At 36.4% G+C, this 23,200-nt stretch overlaps 1 protein-coding gene across 1 annotated transcript in view; it reads left to right on the top strand.

Moving 5' to 3' along the window:
• LOC121854586 (serine-protein kinase ATM-like) overlaps positions 1-23,200 on the top strand; it is a 134,334-nt gene that overhangs the window by 45,659 nt on the left and 65,475 nt on the right. The window contains exons 21-28 of the mRNA XM_042349271.1: positions 1,002-1,201; positions 1,998-2,139; positions 5,048-5,199; positions 8,335-8,559; positions 12,122-12,303; positions 12,633-12,975; positions 14,499-14,729; positions 18,846-19,107. Of these exons, the coding sequence (XP_042205205.1) occupies positions 1,002-1,201; positions 1,998-2,139; positions 5,048-5,199; positions 8,335-8,559; positions 12,122-12,303; positions 12,633-12,975; positions 14,499-14,729; positions 18,846-19,107 (1,737 nt within the window). The remainder of the gene's footprint in view (positions 1-1,001; positions 1,202-1,997; positions 2,140-5,047; positions 5,200-8,334; positions 8,560-12,121; positions 12,304-12,632; positions 12,976-14,498; positions 14,730-18,845; positions 19,108-23,200) is intronic.

Genomic DNA, 23,200 nt, shown 5'->3' with positions numbered 1-23,200 from the left:
TAGGGGGTTCTGGGCTAAGAAGTGTCCTAGAAGTTTGCCAAAGAAACATTCCCAAACCAGAGCAAAGAACATTTTAGACCCGTGGGCGCTGCTTGACCCGTCAGTTGCTTGGACACGAGTGCCCGAGGAGGTGGGAAACATAAACCGAGTTGACAATTGTTGTTTGTGGGAATATTATATAATTCACTCTAGTAATGACACAATGTTTCTTATTATGTTATCATAGGTAAATGCTTGGTTTATATATGGTAATTTGTTTATCACTGCATTAGTACTGTATTTTTGGTGTTTCTTATATCATTTATTAATTATTCGCCGGAAAAGCCTGACAGTCGGCTTTTCCGGACAGGTGGTCCCCCCTTATAGTCCGGGTCTTCGAGGGTTTACTGTACTGTACAGTACTGCGTCTTCATAGTCTTGCACACCAAGAAACACTTCATAGAAATAAATTTGTATTTCTTGACGGGAGACTCACATTTTTAATAAATTTGTTTCTGATTATTTGTGAGAGTATTTTCCCATTATTATTGATTTGTATGTGTTTTACACACACACATACACACACACACACACACACACATACAATACAGGTAAAAGAAATATTTGTCCTAAGGGCAAACACATAAAGGGAATATAGTATACATTTCTTTGTACACAAGTAAAAATGTTACCCCTCCTCCCTCCTAGGTCAGCAAATGTTATTTGCGGATTTGGTGATTCACGGCTATTTTGAGAATATAACCCCCGCTAATTTGAAGGACATGCTGTAGTTATCTTTTAACCTCTAGTGGTGACTGCTGTATTAAAAGAAACTATTTTCAACAGTAATATACAATCAGTGGATTAGCCACAGCTCCCATTATTTAGGAGTTTCCGAGGAGCCCAGTCCAGACTCATTCATGAAACAGGATTTACAGGATTAATCCATCATTTGATGCTGAGAGTTTTGGTGAATATTGTGTTTCAATTTTACTTACAATGGCCTCTTTTTTTTTCTTCAGAACAAATCATTATAGAAGATGTTAGTTCCTTCAGTTTACAAAATCAGTGCATTGTGATGGCACTACAGTGGTTGGTTGTAGCAAGTGAGTCATCAGGGACAGCTCATGAGTCAGATGATAATGCCACCTTATTGAAAGTTATCAATCTCTTTCTTGATTCATCACAATGCTACAATCTGGTGACAGCTGATGTTGCAGTGGTGAGTATCATGATTTGTTTATGAATATTAACATGTAGTAGGCAGCTATCAAACAGGGAGGTACTACCAACTGCGAAGATATTGGAAGCATAATGTATTGTCTAATGGTAGACCCTGCTGCCATATGTGACCAAGTCCCAGGTTGATGATCTGACTTTCTGCCTTAATTACACACAATTGTAGGGTCTCAATTGTTTCTTTTACTTTGACAACCTCGATGTGGGTCAGTGACCTGTGCCCGGGTGTACTAATACCTGTAAAAAAAAAAAAGAAAAAAAGTTGGTGTGCCAAAGTGTAGTGTAATTATGTATTTGTAAGGCATAATATTGATCGGGAGTAAATTAGGAAATTATTTTGCTTATCTTAATCTATATAACTATGTACAGCTCCTCCCCGACTTACGACCTACTCGACTTATGACCACCCGCACTTACTACCTGCCTCAGTCGTACCAAAATTTGGTCAAATTACGTATATTCGAGTTCCAAAGTCTGTACACAGACAAAATTTTTATCTGTAATTCACTTTAAAATGGCTGGCAAACTTAAAAGTGAGTGTTTTGTGGTGCTGATAAGAAAAGGAGACCCCCATTTTCGATTTTCTATGTGTTATTTAAGCATTTCCGACTTACGACCATTTCGACTTACGACCTGGATTTGGGTCCCTAACCCCGTCGTAAGTCGGGGAGCAGCTGTATAGTGTGACTCAAGCAGAGGGACTCATTCATGATTGGTAGATGCTTAGATGCTAATTGAAAAACCAATTGCTATATTTACGTTTTCCTTTTCCATTTCAGATCCTGAAGTTTGTTCGTACACTGTTTAGTGCAAAGTATGAGGAGGAAAACATTCAGGATGGATTTGAGATCCTGAGTAACTTATGCAAGAACCATGCCTCTGAATATCAGGTTGCAACATGTGTTCTTAAAACAATCGCAGGTTTGTGAACCACAACTCATGATACAGAAACAGTTATTTGATAACTTGTTTGATGACATTAATTTCTTCTTAAGGGAAGAACAGTTTGTGAACCTCCGTTTGGGGAATATAAATTTTCTTACCAATATTTTAGGGTTTCTCATAGTACTGTATTTTATGGCATATAAGACATCATGGCCACAACCATTTATGACCCACCCCCCTATTTTGGCAAGGATTATTTAGGAAACTTTTGGTGTATTTTCCTTCTGCAGTCACTGGGGATTCATTAGGTTATGGGAGATCGCAACTTCACATATAGGATGCAGGATGATTTTTTGAGCCATTTTTCAGACAAAAAACTGTGTCTTATATGCTGTAAAATATGGTAATTTAATTTATAATAATTACATTTAGAGCACATGGATGTGTAAAGTTATGATGCTGTGCTTACCCAACCAAGTTAGTCCTAGGATTCTGAACAGATTCCTAGCTTAGGTTAGGTTAGAGAGTACAGTCAGTTATGCTACAACGCGATAGTTGTGTTCTTATAAAACTTCGCGATGTAGAAATTCACGCAATATAATTAACAGGGCTTATGGAGAAAATAGGTTTAGGTGCAGATTACTCGAAATAAAAATTTTTTAGTAGCCTAGCACAAAGGATAGCATGGTCTAAATAAATGTTACTTTCATATGGGGGAGAAGGGTGATTTTGAGGTTGATAACATCGAGCTTCTCTTCAAGTGTTATAGCCTTTCTTTAACGATCATCACCGGGAATGCGATCACCAGAACGCTTCTTGGAGATATTCTTCTTTACCATAGTCACAGTTAATACCACAAAATTGGAGAAATATTAAGCTTCAAAACAAGCCACGTGTTTCAACTGATCGTGTGATGGAAACAGAGAGCGCGGGTGTAAAACGCTATTTTTTTTATCTTTTATTTAAAATTTGTCAATTTACATATATGTATACATAAATATTACATAAATTATTTCTGCAATTCTTAATGTTTAATATTAACTGTAGTGATAATAAGGATAAGAATACAGTGATCATGTAAAACTGTATTAGTCTGCACTGCAAAACATTATTTTTATTTATTTTTTTTCATACAGTATTTATGGGAACAGCTAAATTTGCAAAAAAGGATGAAATTTTTAGAGTCCCTATCAAATAACACTTCACAAACAAAACACATGAATCAATTGAACATGTGATGTCAAACGTGAAATGTAAGCACTGCATAACCCCGCGCCAAGCGACGGTACACTTAAAACGTTCGAGTGGAATCGTGTTACAGCCAACAAGCGTTTGCTTTTTATAAATATCATTCTTCTATTCATCAATCGCGTTATAGCCATCAGAGTATGGTCTGGTGGTGTGGACAAATTGACAGAATGGAAAGAAATTTTTTTATTTAAGAATTTATGATTAAGAGGTGGATATGAAGATGTGAAGACCAAGATGGAAGGATTAACTAGAGCTTGGGGGGGATGGATGTCAAGGAAGCTGAGGTCATGATGTCAAAGTGAGTTTTGGCATTGGATGGGCTTCTGGGTTATGTTAGGTTGTGTGAAACTACAATGGTAAACCAGGTACAGTGGTCCCTCGGTAAACGAACGCCTCGGTTAACAAAATTTCGGTTAACGAATTACCTTCCATAAGAATCTTCAATTCGGTTAACGAAAAAAAATTTGATTAACGAAATCCTTACGAAAATCACGTTTTGTTTTGAACATCAGCTGATAAGCTGAGGAGGTACTCAACCAATTCAGTAATCTCTTTTATGTTTACATTCGTTTCCATTGGAGTAAATATCAAGAAAATTGTGCTCTTTAATATTGTGCATTTTTTTTATACAGTATTAAAATTATTCGTCATTCTAAAATTTAGCCATCCAAGCTCTGTCGACATAAAGTTTTCAGCTAATATTTTTGGCTCATATATGTAACTTTATTCATTTATTGAAACTCATTTACATGCACACACTGTCCTAAGGGCAAAGCTGAACTGTACATGTAATCAGAATAATGTACAAAATGATTACTAAAATTTTTGTCTAGTGCAAACTATGGCATGTTTACATTCAAATTAATCACTATCTTATAAGAATTCCAGTAATGCAAATTAACTTCACCCCGGTCACCTCTATTAAATTTTATAAGCAAAAAACAAAAACTCAATCTAAAGGACATAAATTAACAATTAAATACTTCACACATCAGCACCAACTGTAAAACATGTCACTGTCACCCCTCCCTCCCCCTGCTTTCCCAAGAAAGGTTTGGGGGTTTTCACTAGGCTTACAGTTTTAATCTTATATAATATCTCAGACTAAAGTTAGGATAATATAATTTGCATTGCTGGAATCCTTGCAAGACAGCGAATAATTTGAATATAAACGTCATATATTTTGCACAAGAGATAAAATTAATCACCTTTATCACATTACGTGTACAGTAGTGATTTAAGAGTTCTAGTGTATATGTATGTATATATATACAGTATAGTGATTTAAGGGCGATTTAGGGGAATTTTAGGAGTGTTTCTGACTTTATGCATTTTTGGCTTTACTTTGTATATACTTTCCTGTGAGCTGGAACCAATTACCCAATATCCCATTGAAACAATGGTTTCAGTTAACGAACGACCTTCTGGAACGAATTGAGTTCGTTAACCGAGGGACCACTATATATATTTGAGGCTTTCTTTTGGAAGAGGAATAACATAGAACACGAGTCTAACTGTAGTAAGAAAGAATGATTTTCAGGAAATGAAGGAAAACTGTTGGTCTTAATTTTAGCCATGCCACCTTATACTGTAGTTAGCAAAGCTTTGAAGGGAAAAGAAAGTTCATTGTTCATACTGTTGACTATACCTGTATTTATTTGATTGTTTACTTTATTGATAATTTTTTCGTCAGGTCTCATCTCCGTGAATGGTACTCGCTTATCAGCTGCCCTACAGGGAAATGTTGTAAAGCTAACACGAGCCTTTGCTCAAAAGCATCAACAGGGAAATTATGGGCAAAGTGTCAGTGAAGCCATATTTGCTCTTAATGTTGAACTTAGTAAGGTATGTATCCAAAGTTATTTTGTTAGAACTTGAAAAGAGATGAATGTATACAGTATCAGTACTTGTTGTTTTCTTTTTTTTTGTCTTCTCTATTATTTTTTCCGTAACACGTGTAATAATCATTGTTATCTGTGTAGAGACCTTATATGCACCATGTGTTAGTACCTTCTAGCTGCCAATAAGAAGTAACAAACACTTCCTTCACCCCTCACTGTTATGTAATACAGCTAGACCCCGACTTACGACTGCTTCGACTTACGACCGTCGGGACTTACGACCGCCGCAGTTGTGACCATTTTTTTTTTTTCAATTTTTTTTTCTTTTCTCTCCAAATGACGCACGCATTTTTTATACCGAAACGTTTCCAGTTAATGTAGTCTCCATGTATAATTAGAAAATTATGGGGGCCCCATGTGCATTCAGCTGACTACATTAAAGGTAAGTGCACAGTCATGCTGTATCCATTCTTCATTCTTGATTACTTTTACTGTACTGTATTTCATTTTAGATTTTATATGTACAGTGAACCCTCACTTTACGCGGTCAATTGAACCCACGGCGGCCCACGTAAAGTGAGAAACGCGTAAAGTGAACAACATAACATATGGGATTAATTGAAATAGAGACCGGGCCGACCCCCAAACTCCACTTTTTCAGACACAATACCTACGTTGTAGTAAAAATAACTTCTTAATTTTATGATGGTATGCACACACAATTAATAATTAAGAGAAATTTCAATAATATTAGGTTTTTTAACACTTACATTAGTAGAAAAGATGGCTGGGCACACGGGGATGGGGGGTTGGTTCCGAGGCAGAGGGCAGATTATTGGCCCTCACCTGTATCACTTGTATCACTATCCACCACAGAGGCTTGCAGGGCCTCTTTGTCAAACCCCTCAAAGTCCATATAAGTTCATATCCTCATTATCATTATCACTATCACTGACTTGGGTGGCTGTGGTAGGTGGCGGGTGAAGAACTAGGTAATGTTTTGATGACTGGGCGACCTTGTGCGCACCCTGCTTGCGCCGCTCTCCGTGTAAAAGGGTACACACACCGCGGAAAGTGAGCATTCCGTGTTCGGCAGGGTACCGTGTAAACGTGGAAACGCGTAAAGTGGGACCGCGTAAAGCGAGGGTTGACTGTATTATTTTTTGCATTTTGAACTTACGATCTGGATTTGGGTCCCTAACCCTTCGTAAGTCAGGGAGTAGCTGTAGTTGGTCTTGTAGAGGAAACCCAAGGGTCCAGGAGCCTAACTTGTAATTCCCCATTTGGTTTTCATTTACCTGAGGTTTTTAAGGACCCTAATGCCCCATGTTACAGGATGGTTGCCTCTGATTAAACTTTATTAATATGTTTTTTGGTGTCATATTCATATTTTTAATAAGAAGACTGTATTACCAACCTTTTTTATCCAACATTTCTTAACTTTGTAAAACTTTATTCTTTACTACTTGATTGTCCAACTTTTTACAAGTCCACTCATCCACCCTGTATAAGAGATTTTACCTAGTTGTCATCAATGTTCAGTAACGATACTTGGATTAGCTATTCTCACATTTCTCTTTAGTCAAGAGTTTGTTATTCTAAACAGGCTCTTAATTCTATGCACTAATGTTTTAATATATTAAGCCCATAACCATAGCAAACACTGTACAGTAGTAACGTGCATTACAACTGCATAGATGAATGCAAGTCAAGTCTGCAGAGTAGCTGGTAGGGTGTGCTGCCGTGCAAAAGAACTTACAAAGTTCAATGCTCACTCAGGGAATTTTGAATTTATACTTTAGGTGTTATTGGACTTTAAAAGGGATGGATAATAGAAGTTTGACTGGACAATATGTTTTTTATTTCAGCCAAAAACTTTTCCTACATTACTGTATAACAGACCTCAGCTTTAATGGACACTGACCGGTTCAGACCAGGTTCACATATTATGGACTCGGGTTCATTAAAGTAAAAAATAACCGACTCAAAACCATTATGTTAAAGTAAAAATTTTTGGACGTATCCAAATTATGAGCAATAATTACAGTTATGCCCCGTTAATCCCTGCCCTGTATAGCACTGATTCATTATCGAGCTCTTTGGTCTTCTCCTCCAGTTATTTTTTAATAATAAAAAGATGATCCATAATACAAGGCAGAAGTTACAAGACACAACACTCAGGACAGTGGCCATGCTAGTTTACAGTCTCTCCACCAATGAGAGCAAAGCACCCATGTACACTCTCAGCCAATCAGTGCTCTCCTTGTGTATAAATTTCTCCTGGTAGCATTCAATTTACTTGACTCACTCACCCTTTATTTGACTGATTTCCACATGTTAAAGTGAATATTTATGACCCCAAGTTATTTTTTTACTAGAATATAAAATAAATTATGAAATCCATAATACTGTACATACAGGTCAGCTGTTCACCTGTACAACCAACCAGCACTGTAACCTGTTAGTAACGTTGTTTATTCTGCTAGTCTACAAGCTGCCACTCCATCTCCCCAGTTTGAATGCGTTCTCATCCTGTAAACACTGGTAGGTGATAGTGAGTGTTGGTGATGGTAGTGGTGAGTGTTGGTGGTGGTGGTTGGTGGTGGTGGTGTGTTGGTGGTGGTGGTTGGTGGTGGTGGTGTGTTGGTGGTGGTAGTGAGTGGTAGTGGTAAGTGGTGGTGGTGGTGGTGAAGGTGAGTGATGGTGTGGTGAGTGTTGGTGAAGATAAGTGATCCATGTGGTCACATTGGACTACTGTGTTGGTATATACTTGGTACAGTAACAGACTGACTCAGTCATTATTCTGGAATTGGATATAACAAACTTTTGGGTTAACGGACCCCCAGCTAGTCCGTTATGTCGGGGTTTACTGTAAATTATGGGTTAAGTTAATCAGGTTATCTTTACAGCAAGGAACTTTACTCCCTTTTTCCCATAAGCTCTTTACTACTCCATCTGTGGTGTGTTTTTAGTAATGTTACTCCTGCAAATTCTCAAGTTTTTCTGTGTGTGATCAACAACTCTTCATCTTCTTTCTGACACACTCATATATATGTATTAATCTGTAAGTCAACAGAAGGGTGAAGAATTTTTTTAGAAGTGTCTACCTTCTCAACTCACCTCATTAATACCATTGCAGGTGGATCCTAAACGTATGTGGTCTCGGTACATTATGTCAGAGAATGACCGTTGTGGAGAAGTTTATGACCTTCTATGTAGTCCAAGCCATGAATTACGCATGATGTCTGCATCTTCAATTCATGAGTTGTTGGTTAAGACTGATGGAACATTAATGGATTCTCAGCATCAAGATAAAATTTTTCGGGAGGTTTATCAAACTGCACTGGAGGCTTTAACAATACAGGTGAGTGTGTGTATGTGTGTGTGTGTGTGTGTGTGTGTGTGTGTGTGTGTGTGTGTGTGTGTGTGTGTGTGTGTGTGTGTGTGTGTTTCAAGCATCATACTCTCATTAAACTGTAAGTTAATTTCAAAACACTTATTATTTCTTTCCTCTTAAATAAGAATTCAGAACAATTTGATTGTTTTGTATTCTGTATTATTATATCAATGTACTCTATCATCATCCTCATGAGTATTTTATGGTCATTTTCTTCACTTGTGTGAGTTAGTGAGTTAGCTGAGGGCAACTCTTCTTGCTCCACAGTCTCTTGTTAGAATCTTAATTCTGTTATCATTTCTTACAACTTCTCTCCATGTTCTGGGTTCGGGATTGACGGTTAATCCGAAAGTCGGTTAATAGAGGGTCGGTTAATCGAGGTTTTACTGTAGTAGCATTGGGGAGGCTGGAGGCCATTTAAAAAAAAAAATGTGATACTACCCACAGTGTGAAGACCTGACTGAATCGGAGGTCCGAGCTAATGTGGAAGATTAATGAGATAAAGCATGAATCATGACCTGACTGAATTATTCACAATAGGCAAACTGTACTGCCAGCTTTGTCAATAAATTTGATAAACTAAAAAAAAAAAGGGTAGTAGTAGTACAGTAAAACCTCGATTAACCGACCTCGACAATGACTTTTGGATTAGCCAATCCTAACCCTAAAAATTTTTTACAGGATTATCCCACCGGGCACAGGTCACTGACCCACATCGAGGCTTGGGGGCGATAATGTAATAATACTAATAATGATAATGCTAATACAGTAATAATAATAATAATACCGTAGTAATAAAGAATCATAAAGAAATGCAAAAATTAAAAAAAAATCAAGAGTGAGAAACAATGTACCTGTATGTATGTTGTGTGTTCAATAATAAGAGAAACAATTGAGATCCTGCAATTGTGTGTAAATGAGGCAGAAAGTCAGATCATCAACCTGGGACTTGGCCACAATTTTTGGGATGACATGTTCTTTGACTTTTCCACTTTTTATTCACGATTTCTGTGCTGGTTCATATTTATTTACAAAAGTGGTTTATGTTTTAAAGCAATTCTATTGAAATATGAATGGCAAATAAACAAAAATGAATAGAGGGACTTAAATGAGGTAGGTTAGGGAAAGGTAATTTGAAAATGTGTTTTATTTCTGTAGACTTTATGTACTATTAACCGACCTTTTCGATTATCCGTCGGCCCCTTCCCCCTATATGTGGTCGGTTAATCGAGGTTTTACTGTACAGGTTGTACCTCTCTAATCCGGCAACCTCGGGACCTGACCGGTGCCGGACCATGGAAATTCACCCTTTTCCTGGATAGATAGTGACTTGTGCTTATGCTTAGAAGCACTAGCACCACTTTCTCTGCATCATGGTCTCTTTGAAGACATATTGAAGGGTTAAATGTCATATAGTAGCTTCTCAAATTTCGCGAGTGTTTAATTCTTAACGTATTTTATTGGAACACACAAAAAAATAAATAAATAAAAATTTTGATGGCGGAAACTTGAATTTCGACGGGTTTGAACGGCCCTCCAACGTGCAGACGACGTGCACTGTCACTATGCACTTGCACTGTCACTATGTTGAAATGAACTGTAGTTTGAGCTTTTCCCCATCTAGTTATTATATGTCTTATTTGTATCACTTATTTTACTTGTATATTATTTGTAATTCGTAACCCATTCCCCAAATATGTAACTGTATATTTTCAGCCTTCTGGCTGCCAAGCTCTTTCAATAAACCGTTAATTATTATTATTATTATTATTATTATAATCGTGTAAACAGCGTCATTTCTCTTATGCACAAAAGATTCATTATTGTTCATTACTGAATGTCTTTTTTATTGAATTAATGTTTATGCGTGCAAAATGAGCAATACAATTCATTAATAATACGTAGAATATTAAAACACACGAAGAAATGACACAGCATTGTTTTCGTTGATTACAAAACCAGTGACTGACTGGTTCTACATATAAAACTGAAGAAAATAAGACCTTGGCTGTAGCTGTAGTAAAATTAATATGGTTGTTTTAAGTAATGTTATTTAATGTTAATAAATGGAACAATAGAAGTAGGTAACGATAATGGTAAAGAAAAAAGAGAGATTGTGTATGTAAGTGCGCACAAGTGAAAACATATCGTCATTACTTTACATAAGAATATGAAAGCAACACTAATTTACCATTCATATATATTTTAATTAATGTTTCTGAATTTTTTTATTGAATTAATGTTTGTGTGTGCAAAATAAACAATACAATTCATTAATAATACGTGGAATATTAACACGAGGAGACGAGACGGCTGCCGGCATTGTTTTCGTTAATGCTTACAAAACCAGTGACTGATTGGTTCTACATATAAAACTGAAGAAAATAAGACCCTGAGTTTAGCTGTAGTAAATTTAATGTAAAAAATGAATATGGTTGTTGAAGTACCTGAAATGTTATTTAATGTTAATAAATGGAACAATATAAGTCGCTAACCATTAATGGTAAAAAAAAAAAAGTGAGACTGCGCGTATGTAAATCGTCATTACTCTACATAAGAATATGAAAGCAACACTTATTTACTGCTCATATATATTGAAGGGTTAAATGTTGTACTCTGTATAGACAAGCAGAGAGAGAGAGAGAGAGAGCAGCCGAACTGCCGGATGTAAACAAACCTTAATTTCCTGCGTTTTTTTTATTTTTTTATGGAGATTAGCCCACCCGGGCATAGGTCACTGACCCACATTGGGGCCTGAGGGGCAAAAATTTAATACTCCTGTAATAATAATAATAATTCAGATATAAAAAAAAAAAAAAAGCTGCCTATCTACCTATTGGACAAACTAAAATCGTTCCGGACCACGGGAGTTTCCGGACCACAGAATGCCGGACTAGAGAGGTACAACCTGTACTACTACTACTACTACTATTATTATTATTATTATTATTATTATTATTATTATTATTATTATTATTATTATTGTAAATAAAATATATTGAAGGAAATAGATAAACTAACTACAGTTTTTGGGAGCATTTCCTTTATTTGTAATGGGATAAATAAAATTGATTTACTTGTTTTTTATTTAAACGGCCATTCTCAAGAACGCAATTGTAGTGTTAATCCAGAGATGGCTGTACATATTGATTTATTTAATTTTTTTTATTGGTGTTACTTTTATAAACGGTATGCGTCACATTTACTGGTACAGTATATTATTTTATCTTAATCCTCATAGGAGTTGGTAACAGTTTCAGAGTTGGTAAAATTGTTCATAGTGTCGGCTGTTGTGGTCACAGCCAAGACTCGTTGGTGTGAACCTGGTGTCTTGCTACAAATTATATCTTGGATTATACCTAGTATTTTTCAAAAGTTAGGGTTGAATTATGTAAGAAAAACTCAGGATTTTTTACAAAAAAATTAAGGGATTCAACTACTGTATATGTGAGATCGGTTTATACGCAAATATATATGGTACGCAGTTTCTGCTTGACCTACTTTTTTTTCTTTCCCTACATGTTAATAGGGAACAGTTGCAGAGGACTTCAAAACTGATGAAAGCATTAACAGAGTGGCAAGCTTTCTTCTTACTTTAGGAATAATAGCTCTAAATTCTCCATACTTGGAAGCCAAAGCTCTCTTTGCTCTCTGCCTAGTTGTCCCAGATCATGGAGTTGACGCATCACTTGTATCAAGGCTCATAAGCAGGTATGTGTCTTGTATGTTAATAGACAATTTTTTTTATACTTAGTGGTTAACAATAGTATAGCATGCCCCTAAATTTATTGCTGCGAATAGCTAAATCCGCAAATAACGAGGTGTAAAGATCAATCCACTACTTCTAAAATGATCCATGCTAGTATATTATGTGTTTATCCTTAACAGTTTTAGATCAGTAGGTGTGTGAACCAATATAAATAGAATGAAATAAGGTTTGTTATCTAGTTATAAAAAAAATCTGTATGGATGTGACTCTAAGACAATTTTAAGTTCACATTTGTCAGAGCTGTTCCAATAATATTTGTTTCTCATTGTAGAGTGGCAGTCTCCAGAGGCTCTTCACTGAAGGAGCTGATGCATCGCCATTTACCATACCTGGTAACACAGTGGCTTCAGCATAATCATGATATTGCAGACTTTCCTGTTAGTATTTTAGAATACACCAGTAAGGAAGACTTCCTCAATGAGAATAGGAATGTTCTACTCCCAGTTCTGTTTGAGTGCAATCAGAATGATAACACTGATTTGTTGGCACAGAGTTTGGGCAGAAACGTCTCCGAACTCTTGCAAACAAATTTCCCAAAACTCATGGCCCACATTTTCCCATATATTGCTGCTGAATGTGATGAAGTGTTCCTCAGTCAATTATCAAAAGTAAAGGTATGCATACTTTTCTAAGTTTTCTTCATATATATATATATATATATATATATATATATATATATATATATATATATATATATAGTATATATATATATATATATATATATATATATATATATATATATATATATATATATATATATATATATATATATATATATATATATATATATATATATATATATATATATATATATACACACAGTATATATATATCTTGATAAAATCACATATAAGAAACAATGGATATAGTGATTTTATCAAGATTTATCTTATCCACTTTTTCATTGTGGATCTATGTATATATATATATATATATATATATATATATATATATATATATATATATATATATATATATATATATATATATATATATATATATATATATATATATATATATATATATATATATATATATATATATATATATATATATATATATAATTTCTTAAACAAATTGAGTGAAATGTACATTTGAGGTAGATATAAACTTTATATAGAATGGGGGAACTTGTCTGAGCTGGATATTTTGGAATGTACTATACAATTGAAGTTTTAGATGTTATCTTAATACACAGGGGTGAATGTTTAATAACAATGTTAAGGTATCATACTTAAAATTCTGTATATCCAATTAGTCCAGGTGGGGATTATTACACTGCACTAGAATACTTAGTTAAAGCAAGACTTTTATTACTACCTGTGTGAAATGTGATAGATGATCATTTAATATTCAGTACTATTTCAAAACTATATACACTGTATTGGCATTTTTTTTATTTTTTATTAATAGAAATACTGTACAGGTATATCCTGATTTACGATCTCTCTATATATGATATTTTGCTTGATCGAAGGTGATGTATCAAGACCACCCACCTATTTATGATAAAAAGAATTCGCATGAACGATGGTCACCATTTAACCAAAATTGCTGATGCGTGGAACATGGAATACTGCACTTGTCAGCTGCTGTCTACCCACACACTGCTATGCGGCCACCTGGTTCACTTCAGTTCAAAGCAACAATGCCTGGACTGTAGTTCACCAGATGGCCACAAGGCAGCGTTTGCGTAGGTGACTCCTCAGGTGACAAATGAAGTGTAGTGATGCGTTCCATATGGCGAGTTGGTAGGACGATGAATATCATTAATCTAAGTTTGTTTACATTACATATACGGGAGTAGTCTTAATATGTCAGCATCGTTAATGTGAATTATCGTAGATTGGGAGATCGTATAAAGAGATTTAACTATACATAAGCTGAACAAACGTGAACTTTGAGTCAAGAAAAGCCCTGGCATATTGATCTTTTCCAGGGGAATAAACCGGTACTGTACCTTCCTGCAGGTGACAGATTCATAAACAGCCATTAAAGGAGATATTGTGTTGACTAGAGAGAAATGAAAACAGACTTCCATGTTTTTCTTTTTAGAATCTCTTCTTTGGTATTACAGTACTTACCTTTTGTCAGAAATTTCAAATGTTGTTTCACATTAAACTTTGTTATCCCACAGATCCAAGCTGCTAAAAGACAATATGTACTACTTAAGAAAACTCTTGGAGAAGGAAACTTCATCAATATGATAGAGAAACATGTTGGTGACATGATGCTTTCCTTAGTGAAGTTGGTACATAACCCTCAACCCATGGTGGAGGAAGAAGTGATTGTTGAACCAAACCCTCCTCACTTTCCTCCAGCTGTGATAGACAGCACTTTGAAGTTTTTAGGGGAAAGGTTTGGAGAGGTTAGTAGACATTACAAATCTGTCATTGTTTTTTGTTTGATATATCTAAATAAAGTCTATTCCTTGTCTTTGAGCAAGACTTGCTTGAGAATTGAAAGTTTTTATGAAAACTGAACAAAATTTGAGAAACATTATAATGAAACTATTTGGTTAACTATTCCTTATATGTTGTTCACTGTTGTAAGAGCAGGATCTCCCTCACTAAACACAGGTAATTTCATAATCATGCACATATTTTATACTATGTCATGCATCACAAGTTTTCATCCCTACTCTATCCTTAATCTTATGTTATGTTTCTATGGTGGAGGCTACTATAAGGTACCATAACTTTTAACATATTCAGGCTGTGTACCTCTGAAGAATGAGAATTAAACATACTTATTGGAGGTCTGAGCAGAAGGTAGAAGGGTAGGTAAAGGAAGCTACAGTTGTCTCCACATGAACGTACCACAGCCTTGGAGTGTGTAAGGGGTAGGGTACGAAATGTGGCAACACAGTGTCAGAGTCGGGGCTGAATAAATGGGCGTGAAACGGTGAAATTACCTGTTTGTGATAAGATTCAAACAATAGAGGAAGTAAACATACAGTTTCCTCAAAGAGTGGTCCTTTATCTGCTGTGATGATGTTTATGGTTAATATCTCAATACTAGAGTAAACTTATGAAAGAATCCATAGTAGTCTTTTAATGATGAAGCTGGTTGGTGGAAAATATCCCTAGTCGTAATTTTGCTTGGCAATGTAAACTCAGTGTAAACAATACACACATAGGTGTTTCTCATAAGGAAAATACCTATATGAGTGATAAGACTTTTTAAAATAAAACATATATGAAGAAATCCCAGTAAATAATGATCATAATTAATATGTACCAGCCAGCGGTGGGGATCATCATCACTGGTGTGCTCAGAACCGTCCTGAAATACCAAATTTGGGTTGAGGAGCGTTAGATATTCAACACAATAGAATGGCGGTGGGGTAACTCTTACAATTTTACTTTTCTGGGGCAGGGTGCTCCCTCCTCCCCCCATCTCCTGATGTCCAGCACCAAACTTGTCCACCAATCAGCTCCATTGTCACAAGACTGCTAGCATTTCATTCATAAATTTGTTATTACGACCCTCCCACATTTACATAAATATCACCACATAGGATAAAGGAACTTTAAGGCAACTGTGCCCTGTAATATGTTATGTAGCAGTGTTGTGTAGCCACGACTGAGTGACTTGGGCCTGAACTACGGGGAACCGGCACGCAAGGTAATCCACGGTTTCATGCCCATGACCAGTGTTGTACGTTGACGCCGTTAATTTAATGCCGTCAATGGACGGCGGCAACTTTTTGTTAACGCTGACGCCATCAATTTTTTGGGCAGGTAACGCTACAGGTGACGCAGTCAACTTTTCACCCGAGCAAAGCGCCAAGCGTCAATTTGTTTGTCAACTTCTGAAATTTTTTATTTTTCCAAGTTCAATTTTCAATTATCTTGTTATAAAGACGACCAGGAAAAATTTTGCCGCGCCCGCCGCCCTACTTTCGACAAGGACACCTTCCCCAACAAGGCCATGAGGGAGTTGTTCATCAAATACAACACTCCCACCCCCCTCTAGTGCTGCCGTGGAGCGCATGTTCTCCATGGACAAGGACATCTTGAGGCCCAAGCACAGCAGAATGAGCGACAACTGTGTCGACAATTCTTGCACAGAAAGACAAATTCAAGGAAGTGAAAGTGAGACAAATCTACCATAATGTTTAAAGGTAGATCCCTAATTGCAGAAACAGAGATGTTACTTCTCATCTGGATTAGGGAAAACAGATGAAAGGTGATTCAGTTTCTACTGAATTTATTTGTGAAAGAGCCAGGGAAATATACGAACATTTAAAGACAGATCAACCTGGTTCTTGAGGCACAGAATTTGAAGACTTTAGGGCCAGCAAAGGCTGGTTCAAAAAATTTAAGAAAAGAAGTGACATATTTAGTGTAGTTAGGCATGGTGAGGCTGCTAGTGCTGATAAGGAAGGGGCTGCAAAGTTTTTAGTGGAGTTTAAAGAACTGGTGGATGAAGAAAATTATCTTCCACAGCAAGTGTTCAATGTGGACAAAACTGGGCTGTTTTGGAAAAAGATGCCCAAAAGAACATTCATCACCAGAGATGAAGCCTCTTTACCTGGGCATAAACCCATGAAAGACCGTCTCATTCTATTGTTTGGTGCCAATGCTTCAGGGAATTTCCGACTGAAGCCTATCAGGTGTTGGTAAACAAGATCATGATAGATTTCTTTCATTGCTGTAAGAGTGAGTGACTGTCGAGTGTGATACATGTTACCACACTGTTTATTGACTTTACTGTGAATGGCGTGTATGTGGTTTCTCCAGTTAAGTTTCTCATCAACAATAACTCCGAGGAATTTAGTATTTTGTTCACATTTGAGGACTGTATAATCAAGGTATAGGGGGTCCAAGTCTGGGGGTAAGTTTTTCCTTCTGTGATAGATCATGTAGTGGATTTTCTCAAGGTTTAAGGTCAGTTTATTACATATTACCCAGGTCCTGACGTTAGTCAATTCAGTGTTCATAGTTCTCATCAAGGAATGGAGGTCTGAGTTGCTGGCATAGAGATTACTATCGTCTGCAAATAAGTTGTATTTTATGAGTGAGCTGGCGTGGACTAAATCGTTTATGTACGACAAAAACAGTACTGGACCGAGAATGGAACCTTGGGGGACGCCATACAAGATTGGCGAGGAGTCAGATTGGTGATTATTATAGCAGACACACTGCATCCTGTTGGACAGATATGAGGTAAACCAGTTGTGGGACAGGTCCCTAATGCTGTAATGTTCAAGCTTTGAAAGGAGGATGGTATGGTTGAAGGCTTTCGAGAGGTCCAAGAATATACCGACTGTGACCTGACTGTCATCAAAAGAGTTTAAAATGTCATTATTAAAGGATAGCAGAGCACTCTCAGTCGACCTTCTAGTTCTAAATCCAAACTGGGAGTCTGTAAAGATGTCATTGGCATTGCAAAAGGAATTTAGTCAACTACATGCTAGCTTCTCCAGTATTTTACTCAAGGCTGGGAGGACTGATATAGGGCGGTACTTCTTGAAGAGACTTTTGTCCCCAGATTTTTTATATGCCGGGTGAACTTTAGCAATTTTCAGTTTATCCAGAAAGACACCACTAGTGAAGGAGGAGTTACAAATGTGTAGGAGAACAGGTAGTAATAAGTGGGCTACTTTCTTAATGATGCTCATTGGTATATTGTCTTTGCCTACTGCTGCATCTATGGACATTTTTATGATGGCCAGTAATTCATCAGCTGTGACTGGGGATAAGAACAGCTCATTTTGCTGTCTGTTTTGCAGGTAGGCTCTAAATTCCTCATGGTGATCATGGATGTTCTCTGCAAGATTTTTGCCATCATTAATAAAATATTCATTGAAGTGGTTGGCAATGAGGGAGGTTTCCGTTACAACTGAATCATTTATCATAAAAGCTTAGTGGGGGGCCGAAGGCTGAGTGTTCCTGTTCTGAATAGAATTTGTGACATTCCAGGTTTTCTTACCGTCGCCTGATGCTGACTGGAGTTTATTTGTATAATATTTATGTCTGGCATTTCTAACTGCTCGAGTTACTCTTTTTCTGATACAGTACAGGACTGTTTTTATCAATAAATGTACAATCTCCTTTAGTTTTCTTCTCTCTCACACTCAACTTATTGGCTCACTGTAAAAGTTTATTTTCTTGTAGTTTGCTGGACTCATGGAAACTGATACTGATATACACTGTGGTAGGGGTTGTTTGGGACTGGTGCATGGATTCTCCCCCATCAAATCTGAGTTTTGTAGGACCTTTTTTTATATTTTACATTAAAAGTCAGGAAAAAGTTCATTTAAGAAAAATGCCTCAGTCTTCATTGTTTTCCTTTTCTGATTTTTATATTTGTTCCATTTGCATGTTCATTGATTAGACACTCAATTTTGATGCTGCATGTAAACTGAAAGCTAATGAGAAGTTCTAGCACAAGTTTTCTGAACACATTGGAAATATACAGTACGTACATAAATATGAATAAATAACTGCAATAATTACTCTTTTTTTTATATATCTAGGATTGCCCTTTGGTTGCTGTTTTGGCATCAAGAAAAGTTGAACTACATAAAGTGCTTCAGGGTGTTCTAGAATACTTGGCAGGAAGCACTGATCTCTACACCTTTCGTCTTGCTCTGTCATCTGTGGCTGCTGTTGTCCGCTCAATATTGCCACATTTAAAAGAAAAACTGAAGTCTGTGTCTGCCTACATCATCCGAATCTTGGTACATTGTCTTACATGTTACACCTCTTCAATCCTGGAAAAGGCTCCATATTTGGCAGGTATGTAGAGTATGATAAAAGACTAAGAATAAAGAGGTTGAGCTTATGAAACAGCTTTTGTTGCCAGAGATAGGAATAAGCATTCTTTTTTTTTTTAAAGGAGTTTGAAGATCATGACCCATGGAGAGAGTTTTCCCAGTGTGCAGCTTGAAGTTGCCTGCCACTTTCAGATCAAGAGAGTGAACTCTCCTCTCAAAACAGAGTGTAATGATATGGATTAGTTATGTTAACCCTTAAGACTAGGGAGAGGTGCATGTAATCCCCTTCCAGTTGGGGGGTAAAATAATGTAACAACATTACTGTATACAATGATTACATACACATTTGTGTTATGCCTCCGGCTGTGTGTTGGGATGTAGGTGATATGCCCCAGGAGTTATAGGTTTAAATGATTGCCTGAAGTATGAATGGATGAAACAGTGCAACTAAAATATTTTAAGCTTGAAGGTTTGAAATTTCTCGTAAATTTACTGATTTACCCATATTTTGTATGTTAAGTCCTTGCCGGTGATTATAAAAAGAATATATACAGTAAACACCCCAAGCACCAGACACCTGAATAATGACATGAATCGTGGGGAAAAAATTATTTAAAAACTCAAAACAATGTCTTGGTATCTTGCGGGTCATTGTTGTTGTTGTGGAGCGGCTCAGCTCAGGCCGCATCACAACACAGATTAATGAAGGAGAAGAACATATTCCTTTTACTCATTGTTAAGTCAACCTATAATTCAATGCAGCTTTTGAGAAATACTTGGTATAATCCTAGACATGTATAACTTGTAGCAAAACAACACCAACGAGTCTTGACTGTGACCACCACCACAACAGCTGATGCTATGAACAGTGTTATCACGAACAGTGTTACCACTTCTGAAACTAATTTCCCTCCAGTTACCAACTCCTATGTGAAGTAAGATAAAATATTATACATACTACCAATAAATGTGAGGAATAATTAAAAATAATACCAATAAATAAGAAAATACTATACAGTATTGTACTGTATTGCCATTTGGCTGCTGGACAATGAAATTTGTCAAACGTTTCACTACATAAGAGAGACAGCTCAGAATAGCCGAGATCCCTCACTTCCCTCTCCACTGCTTAATGTGAACTCTTAACACAAAGAAGGTTTATTCCCTTTTATGTTTTTGACTGATAATTTATTTATTTTTATATTCTACGTGTAATATTGTGTGTGCATGTAACCCGGTAAAAAATGCAGACTATACTGTATCACCTGATATTACGAGTTTAAAAATAACCATAACATATCTGACAGCTTGGCCTGGAGTGGTAGGGAGAGAGCTAGGGGGATATGGCTATAGTGGCTATATAAAATACTGTACTGATAACAAGTCCCCCAAAAACCTAAGGAATATTATCACAGGTGTACAGTAATGGCCTACATGGTAAAACAAATTAAGGGTGAAACAAACTCTCAACTCTCTGTATCTTCCTTCCCAGCATTCATAAGCTATAGCACATATCTTTCTTATGTTATTAATAATTTTACTACATCAAACAACATTTGTATACTGTACTATCTAGATGAAAAAATACAGCTAAAACTATTAAGGAAAGGTAAATGATTGTTTAATACATCCACCATTTGCATATACAGTAGGGTCGAGATATATCGCGAGATAGGGTCCAACGATGTTCGCTATATACTAAATCGCTATATATATATAATTACATGTAATCAATGGGGAAAATGGGGTTAGGTTCTGGCTGCCACTAAAAGTGAATAAACTTGACTTAACGAGTTTATTTTCTTACTAACACTGGACTCGGGAACAACAGGCTGTTTCAATATCAATATCAAGGAACACCAGACTCGGCAGCTGACGCACCATCACCACACTGCCACCCTCGCTTGACAATCCCAGCCTACATAAACCAACAAACCAAAAATGTTACTTACAGTATTAAATCATTTCCATTAAGCTTTCCATTTTCCTCACTTCACTTTTCATGTCACTAGCAACCCATTTACACTCACCCTAGAAGTCGTAATCTGCAGCAGTCGGCTGCTTACTTGTCACTCACTCAGAAAGACCGAGCGGGCGAGAGTGGGTGGGCGGTCTCGGTGGCGCCCCTGGTGAGCAAATAACGCATTTATTTGCCATGGCGGTACATTTGAAATATTTCCTGCCCAATTTCCTTTGCAAAATAAATGAAGTATCGCTATACAGCTCCTCCCCGACTTACGACCTACTCGACTTACGACCGCCCGCACTTACGACCTGTCTCGGTCGTACCAAAATTTTGTCAAATTACGTATTTTCGAGTCCCAACGTCGGTGCACAGACAAAATTTTTGTTTGTAATTCACTTTAAAATGGCTGGCAAGCTTAAAAGTGAGAGTTTTGTGCTGCTGAGAAGAAAAAGAGACACCCATTTTAGATTTTCTATGTATTATTTATGCATTTTCTACTTGCTGTACGACCATATCGACTTACGACCTGGATTTGGGTCCTTACCCCTGTTGTAAGTCGGGGAGGAGCTGTATATAGAAAAATTTCGATAATTTTGGTAGTCGCGATATAAAAAAGATCTTTATAAAAAGTTGCTATACAGTAGTCCCTCGGTTAACGAACGGTTCGAGTAATGAAATTTCAGTTAACGAATTACCTCCCATAAGGATCTTCAATTCGGTTAACGAACAAAACTTTGATTAACGAAATCCTTCGACAAACACGTTTTGTTGTGAGCATCAGCTGATGGGCTGATGGGATAGTCCACCAATTCAGTAATCTGTTCTATGTTTACATTCGTTTTCAGTGGAGTAAATATCAAGAAAATTGTGTTCTTTAATATTTGTGTATTTTTTATATTAAAATTATTGGTCATTCTAAAATTTAGCCATCCAAGCTCTGTCTACATAAAGTTTTTCAACTAATATCTTTGACTCATTTATTGAAACTCATTTACATGCACACACTGTCCTAAGGACAAAGCTGAACTGTACATGTAATCAGAATAATGTACAAAATGATAACTAAAATTTTTGTCTTGTGCAAACTATGGCATGTTTACATTCAAATTAATCACTATCTTATAAGAATTCCAGCAATGTAAATTATATTCTCCCAGGTCACTTCTATGACATTTTATAAGCAAAAAACAAAAACTCAATCTAAAGGACATAAATAGACAAATAAATACTTCACTAGACCTTCGGCGCCAACTGTCAAACATGTCACCCCCTCCCAGCAAGGGTTTGGTGGTTATACAGTAAGCTTTAAGTTTTTATCTTATATAATATCACAGACTGAAATTAGGAGAATATAATTTGCATTCTGAAATCCTTGCAAGACAGTGAATAATTTGAATATACACGTCATATATTTTGCACAAGAGATAAAAATTAATCACCTGTATCACATTACAGTAGTGATTTAAGAGTAAAAGTGTATATGTATGTATATATATATATATATTTCATGTAGATCCACAATGAAAACGTTGATAAGATAAATCTTGATAAAATCACACAGGGAAAAGGAAAACAATGGAGCACCTTAGCTTTCGTCTTTATCCAAGACATCTTCAGAGGCAACTGAATTACATGGATGGAGAAAGGCTTAAGAATACACAGGGTGACCTTATTAAGCATGAGTTGAGGTCATAATGATGACATCCACTAATCCACACACCAACACACACACAGAGGAGCTTAAGAGAAAGAGCGACGTGACTAGTCATGTTAAGTCAGGTAAAAAATATGGGACCCACTAATCATCTATCCTACATCTAACTCAAATGCTTTCAAAGCATTTTTAACCTTGGGCCACTGACATAAATTTGTGTAACATATTATCAGTTTTGTACAGACCTTCACTAAGGTTTATGGAATTTAATTCCCTAATCAAACTAGCTTCAACCAGAAGTCTTTCTGTGACACATGATGATTTGTACACTTCTAAGCTGTTTTCCCAATCTATGGGATGATTATTATTCCTAACATGAACGAACAGAGCACTGCTTTCAGATGCTGTTCTAATATTGTACTTGTGCTGTTTAATTCTGAATTGCAATGCTTTCCCAGTCTGTCCTACATAATTTCCATTACAGTTGCTGCATGG

Source organism: Homarus americanus, unplaced genomic scaffold (genome assembly GCF_018991925.1).
Source record: "Homarus americanus isolate GMGI-L3 unplaced genomic scaffold, GMGI_Hamer_2.0 scaffold54302, whole genome shotgun sequence".
NCBI classification, from domain to species: Eukaryota; Metazoa; Arthropoda; class Malacostraca; order Decapoda; family Nephropidae; genus Homarus; species Homarus americanus.
The sequence above is the reverse complement of the archived record's forward strand: the minus strand, read 5'-3'. Positions and strand labels throughout refer to the sequence as shown.